The 6,867-nt window shown below is 40.8% G+C and overlaps 1 protein-coding gene across 1 annotated transcript; it reads left to right on the forward strand.

Moving 5' to 3' along the window:
- Positions 1-522: 522 nt before the first annotated feature.
- Positions 523-3,635, forward strand: LOC122942109 (oocyte zinc finger protein XlCOF7.1-like). The gene is made up of 5 exons (XM_044299606.1): positions 523-536; positions 623-724; positions 940-1,098; positions 1,589-1,712; positions 2,791-3,635. Exons 2-5 carry the CDS (start codon positions 650-652, stop codon positions 3,633-3,635), a joined length of 1,203 nt encoding a protein of 400 aa, XP_044155541.1. The 5' UTR covers positions 523-536; positions 623-649.
- The last annotated feature ends 3,232 nt before the right edge of the window (positions 3,636-6,867 follow it).

Genomic DNA, 6,867 nt, shown 5'->3' on the forward strand with positions numbered 1-6,867 from the left:
ACACCCTTTACAGTCCCAAGTACTCAGAATAGTTTACAGCATTGCACAAAACTGTGATGCCAGCATTTCAGCCTATGCTCCTACAAGAGTCCTGACTATCTTGCTAAATTCAGTTTGTCAGGTCATTCTAAAGTTAAAGGGGTTTTCATTTATTTTTTATATTGATAGCCTTTAATCAGGATCAATATCAGAGTGCTTAAGCCTATTCCTAGACCATGTGATGTCACATTCATTGGGCACATGGCTTAGGCGTAGCTTAGTCCCATTTAAGCAGCCGTCCTATTGCAGTGAATGGGGCAGAGGAGTTGTAATTACACCTGCTCGCCGCTGCTGTGTTGATGAAAAACAGGTAAACAGTGAAGAGAACACAGTATGAGCGCGGTATTCTCTTCATACAGCCGATTGGTAGGGATGCCGGCATTCAGCCCCTACCGATCTGATATTGAGGACCTATGCTAAAGATAGATCATCAGTATAGGAAAAGCGGAGAACCTCCTTAATCATTTAAGCAGTATTCTTGAGTTCACAGTGTAAAGGTGATTAACAATTTTTTTACCCATCAGCATATAACAGATTTCTTGTATATTTCTAGGTACAAATATCAGTTTATTTACCCTGTTAGATTTCAAGGATTGTACAAACTATCAGAATGGAGAAGTACAATCAAATGACTGAGAAGATATTAAATCTCACCTTGGAGATCATCTACCTGCTGACCGGAGAGGTGAGCGATTCTGGGAATTATATTACATGACATCACAGTTTTCTCTTACTAAACAGGAACATGACTGGAGAGGAACTTTATAATTATGTCTCACCATATAAAGACTACTGGAGAGGCCTAGATATGACACCCATTGCAATCCTATACCTTACAGTCTTTCATGTGCCAGTGAAACATTCACTTCTCTTAATTTATACAGATGTCTTATAATTTAGGATTATGGACCCGTGAAAAAGCCAGCCAAAAATAATACCCTTAGCAGCAGAAAAAGCCCCATCAAGGAGCATCAGCCTCACTCACCAATAAATATGAGTAAAAATGAACAGAAAATTATCAAGTTCACCAATAGAATCATTGAGCTGCTGACTGGAGAGGTGAGTACTTGTGGGACATTACTCCATAGTCACTTGCTTTCTTTATTATCCAGTATATTTAAACTATTGAAAAGGACAGTTTTCGAGATAGAAAATGTAGCCCTGTTTGGTTCTGAAGCATTGTATACCACAATAAAGGGTTATTTCATCCAGAAAAACTATTTCTTCCCTATCCAATGGATATAACTCACATATCCACTGAATGTTAGGTTGGTGAGGCACAGCACTCGACTGTTCTGTCAGTGCCACACCCTTTGAATGAAATAGTAGGGCACATACACATCTGTTACTCCACCTAGATGTGGCCTTGCAACTGCAGGGAAGGGGGTTGGGGTCCCAGAAGCTGGACCTCCACTGATCTTACATTTAATTAATGTTTGTTAAATCCTTACCTCTGGAGTACCACTTCAAATACAGTAACACCAAATGAGGTGTCTGGATGATAATTCTATATGATGTTTCTACATGATTATTTATCATTGTATGTCAGGTTCCTATAAGGAGCCAGGATGTCACTGTCTATTTCTCCATGGAGGAGTGGAAGTATTTAGAAGAACACAAGGATCTGTATAAGGAAGTCATTATGGCAAATCACCAACCAATCAGATTAACAGGTAAGTGACTTATATTAACAATTTTGAAGGTCACTTAGTTGAACTAGAATCTAGTAATTATTAAAAAAAAAAAAACAACACAACAGTATTAATCAGTGTACGTATGCTCCTCATACATCTCTGTACAGTAGCCTTCCCTCTCACTGGTGCAAAGTGCAAACCAGGGCACATCATAAGCAGAACAGTTGTCTATACCAACTAATAATGTACCAACCTTCATTTTTCAGGATTTGGGGGGTACTATCTCTCCTTGGGGAGAGAGCACCTTAATAGGCATGAGGAGACTTATACATGATCCTAAGGCACATTCTCCACAAGAGATAGTACCCCCCAAATCTTGACCTAGGATTTTCACCCAGTTAAGCCAGTACTCTCTGTTCTGCACTGATTAGGGGGCAATCACCCAGAAACATATGTCTGCAGGTGAGGTGCTGGCTTATTTATTATCCGAGTCATGTCTGAAGGCCTATTTAAAGGATTGAACATTGACTTATGGGATATTTGCCTTACATCTGGTGGCATTAGAGGCTTGAACTTTTTAAGAGCTAATTTGCATCTCTTTCTTCCCAGAATTCAAGAGGAGCATGTATGGCCTATATGTTTCCTCATGCTGGTTAAGGCACTCTCCCCATAAAGCGAGATAGTAACACCCAAATCCTGACTTAGGTCTCTCACCCAGTTAAGCCAGTACTCTCTGCTCTGCACTTATGAGGGGCAACCACCATGAAACAGCTGTCTGCAGACAAGGTGCTGGTTTAAATAATATCCGAGTCATGTCTCAAGGCCTATTTAAAGAGTCAAACATTGACTTACAGGATAGCTGCCTTAGATCTGGTGGCATTAGAGTCAGAGCTTGTTAAGACCTCATTTGCAACCCTTTTTTCAGAAATGTTTAGGAGCATGAAATCAGAAACAAGATTGGTTGGCATGGACATAACTTCACATTTGTTTTGATAACTCTCCCTCTCTCAAGTATTTCTTATACTAATGTCTCTTGAACACACTTTATTACTTTCAGAAGACAAAAATGTAATGACTAAATCAGATATCTAATATTTTTCACAATTTTATTTTACAGAAGACAAAGCCATGGAAGAAAAACCCATCACTGCATATATACCAGACAATATATCAACTGTTCCTCCTGAACCCAAGGAATCTTCTCTTGGTAGTTCCCATACTGTCTCACATTTTACAGCTAAAAGATGTACTGGTAATAAAATTATTCCAATTTCAGACAATAATAACAATACAAATAGGAACACAGGGAGACACTTGGCCAAGACCTCACTTTGTTCTTCTAGCAATAAGAAAAATGACTCAGGTGGATCGAATCCTAATTTAAAAAAATTCAAAAGAAAAATGACATTTTTGACTGAACTTGATGTACATAGAGTTCATATAGATGAAAAGCTCTTATTTTGTCCTCAATGTGAAAAAGGATTTATGTACAAATCCCAACTTGCTGTGCACATCCAAACCCACACAGGTGAGAAGCCATTCACATGTGCAGAATGCAACAAATGTTTTAGAAAGAAATCTGATCTTGCTCTGCACCAAAGAATACACACAGGGGAGAAACCATTTTCCTGTTCTGAATGTGGAAAACGTTTTACATGTAACTCCAACATGTCTAAACATCTGAGGGTTCACACAGGTTTAAAGCCATATCCCTGTTCAAAGTGTAATAAGAGTTTTGTGTTCAAATCTTCTCTTGTTGCACATCAGAGGATCCATACAGGTGACAGACCTTATGCATGTTCTGAATGTGCAAGCTCTTTTACACAGAAAGCTCATCTTGTTAGACATCAGGTCATTCACACTGGCGAAAAGCCATTCTCTTGTCCGTACTGCTCTAAATGCTTCGCTCACAACACAGGTCTTTTAGCACATAAGAAAACACATGTACATTTGGTCTCATGAAAAAAGGCAACATATAAGTTGAAAGTGAACCCATCATCTTAAAAAACACAGTCCAATTTGCAGGCAGCATTCTGGCAAAAGATTCTGTAGAACTAGTAAGTAATTAATTTAAACCTCTGCTTGTTATGGGCTTAGGCGGGCCCACTGAACTCCTAAACCTAATGATATTGACTTTTGCCACAAATATATTTATAATTATCAATCTGCTCTGCTACTCCTGCTTCATAAGAGGCAGGTCACATACTGGACCTAATTTTCAAGGTGTCAGGTTGCCTCTAGGGTAATTTCAGACGAGCATGTCCTGTGCGGAAATCATGCTCCATGTGTGAGTATGATTCCCTATTATGCACACTACTCCTTTGACAGGACTGCACGGCATTATAATAATTTTTAATTCTGTGTGTCTCTTCCCGACCTTACATCTACTGAATGGTTCTGACATAATTCCTTTAGTATAATTCAGTAGATGGCAAGTTAGGTAGAGACACAGCATTATAAATCATTATAATTGCATTCACTTCTGTGAAAGGAGAAGAGTCCTTAATAGGGAATCACACTCCCACCCAAAGAGTGATTTCCACACTGGGTACACTCGTCTGAATTATAACTGCTTTTAACAGATATCTCATTCATTTGCTTACAGTAATGATGTGTGCTTAACAAGTAATCATACGGTTTTACTCAATCATGGGAACCCTAGAAAGGGTGGACAAAAATATGTCGGCTTTCGGAACCATATCCACAGGATATGCTATAAATATCTGATACATATAGATCCCACTTCTTGGTCCCCCAACCCTCATCCTACCTGAGAGTGATCTCGATATCCAGGTAGAGACACTCTCTGCATTCTCTTCTTTGAGAATTAACTGAGCAACTATGCCCAGCTGTTTCTGTGACTTCCATAGAAGTGAATAGAGAAGCAATGCACGGGTGGAGCAGGAGTTGAGGGACCTCATTTAAGAGGTTGGACTCACATCTATCAGACATTTATAGCATATACTATGAATATTACATAACTGTCAAAGATGGGAACACTAATTTAATAGAGGATACAGTCCTCTTTAGTTGCTAGACTCAAATTTAACTCCTGTGTTTGTTACCCTGGTAGGGTAGCCTTTGAAAACAAAAAGCTGTGCTTTATTGCCTTTGGTCAATGTCCTTTTAAACTATGTTAAGAATTTAAAGGGAACCTGTCACCTCCAAAAACCATCTGAAGCCGCCAGCAGCACCTTAGAGTAGCGAGCACTGCGTTTCTGATGATCATTTTCTTACTGAAGGCAAATGCAGCAAAAGCTCTGAAAACGTTCCTTTATCCCCTGCCGGCGCGCTTCTCTAGACATGCTTGAAGTCAAGGGGGAAGCGACCTCCTTGCTTAAAGTCAAGGTAACAACGTCCCCTTCCCTGCCCCTTTGCTGTGACTGACAGCATTTATGCTGAGAGTTCGGCAAAGCCAGCCGAACCGCCGGCTGTCAGTCACAGCGAAGAGCCAGGGAAGGGGTGTGGTTACCTTGACTTGAAGCAAGGAGGCCGCTGCCACCTTGACTTCAAACATGTCTAGAGAAGCGCGCCGGCAGGTGATAAAGGAACGTTTTCAGAGCTTTTGCTGCATCTGCCTTCAGTAAGAAAATTATCCTCAGAAACACAGTGCTCGCTACTCTCAGGTACAGGTACTGCTGGCGGCTTCATATGGTTTTTGAAGGTGACAGGTTCCCTTTAAGTTAACTGAATTGTATCAGTGCAGAATTGTCAATAAATTAACTATTTTTGGTGTAGATAAAACTCAGTAAACTGATACTTTCTTTTTTCTGGAGCTTACTTTTTGGATTTGCTGTTTAGATTGGGACAGAGTCAGCAGAAGGTGTTGAAATACAGACAATACAACTAGGTTGCCTGTGTGTCTACAATATGGCAGCTGACAGGGAAGCTTTAAAAATGAAAAATTGCTATGTTATTTTTCTTACACAGGTATAGATTTAGGTAATGGGAAAAAATGCACATTACCACGTTTAACACGTGCAGTAAATATTTGCTACAGTTTATTTTCTGTGTGGAAGATGTGCCTAATATTTTATTTCTTGTGTTATATATACACTGAGCAAAAATATAAACACAACACTTTTGGTTTTGCTCCCATTTTGCATGAGCTGAATTAAAAGATCTGAAACATTTTCTACATACACAAAGGACCCATTACTCTCAAATATTGTTCACAAATCTGTCTAAATCTGTTAGTGAGCACTTCTCCTTTGCCATCCCACCTCACAGGTGTGGCATATCAAGGTGCTGATTAGACAGCATGAATATTGCACAGGTGTGCCTTAGACTGCCCACAATAAAAGGACACTCTGAAATGTCCACTCCTCTTAAATAGCTGTGTGAAATTTCAGAATATTGGCAGGAACTGGAACACGCTGTCTTATACGCCGATCAAGAGCATCCCAAACATGCTCAATGGGTGACATGTCCGGCGAGTATGCTGGCCATGCAAGAACTGGGATGTTTTCAGCCTTTAGGAATTGTGTACAGATCTTTGCAATATGGGGCCGTGCATTATCATGCTGCAACATGAGGTGATGGTCGTGGAAGAATGGCACAACAATGGGCCTCAGGATCTCGCCACGGCATCTCTGTGCATTCAAAATGCCATCAATAAAATGCACTTGTGTTCGTTTTCCATAACTACGCCTGTCCATACCATAACTCCATCGCCACCATGGGCCACTCGATCCACAACGTTGACGTCAGCAAACAGCTCACCCACATGACACCACACGCTGTCTTCAATCTGCCCTGAACAGTGAAAACCGGGACTTATCCGTGAACAGAACGCCTCTTTAACGTGCCAGACAACATCGAATGTGAGCATTTGCCAACTCAAGACGGTTACGATGGTGAACTGCCCCCGATGAGGACGACAAGGAGCTTCCTTGAGATGGTTTCTGACAGTTTATGCAGCAATTCTTTGGTTATGCAATCCGATTATTGCTGCAGCTGTCTGGGTGGCTTGTCTCAGAAGATCATGGCGGTGAACATGCTGGATGTGGAGGTCCTGGGCTGGTGTAGTTACACGTGGTCTGCGGTTGTGAGGCCGGTTGGATGTACTGCCAAATTCTCTGAAACGCCTTTGGAGACGGCTTATGGTAGATAAATGAACATTCATTGCACGGGCAACAGCTCTGGTAGACATTCCTGCAGTCAGCATGCCAATTGCACGCTCCAACAAACGTTG

This window comes from Bufo gargarizans, chromosome 6 (assembly GCF_014858855.1).
Source record: "Bufo gargarizans isolate SCDJY-AF-19 chromosome 6, ASM1485885v1, whole genome shotgun sequence".
Classification (NCBI taxonomy): Eukaryota; Metazoa; Chordata; class Amphibia; order Anura; family Bufonidae; genus Bufo; species Bufo gargarizans.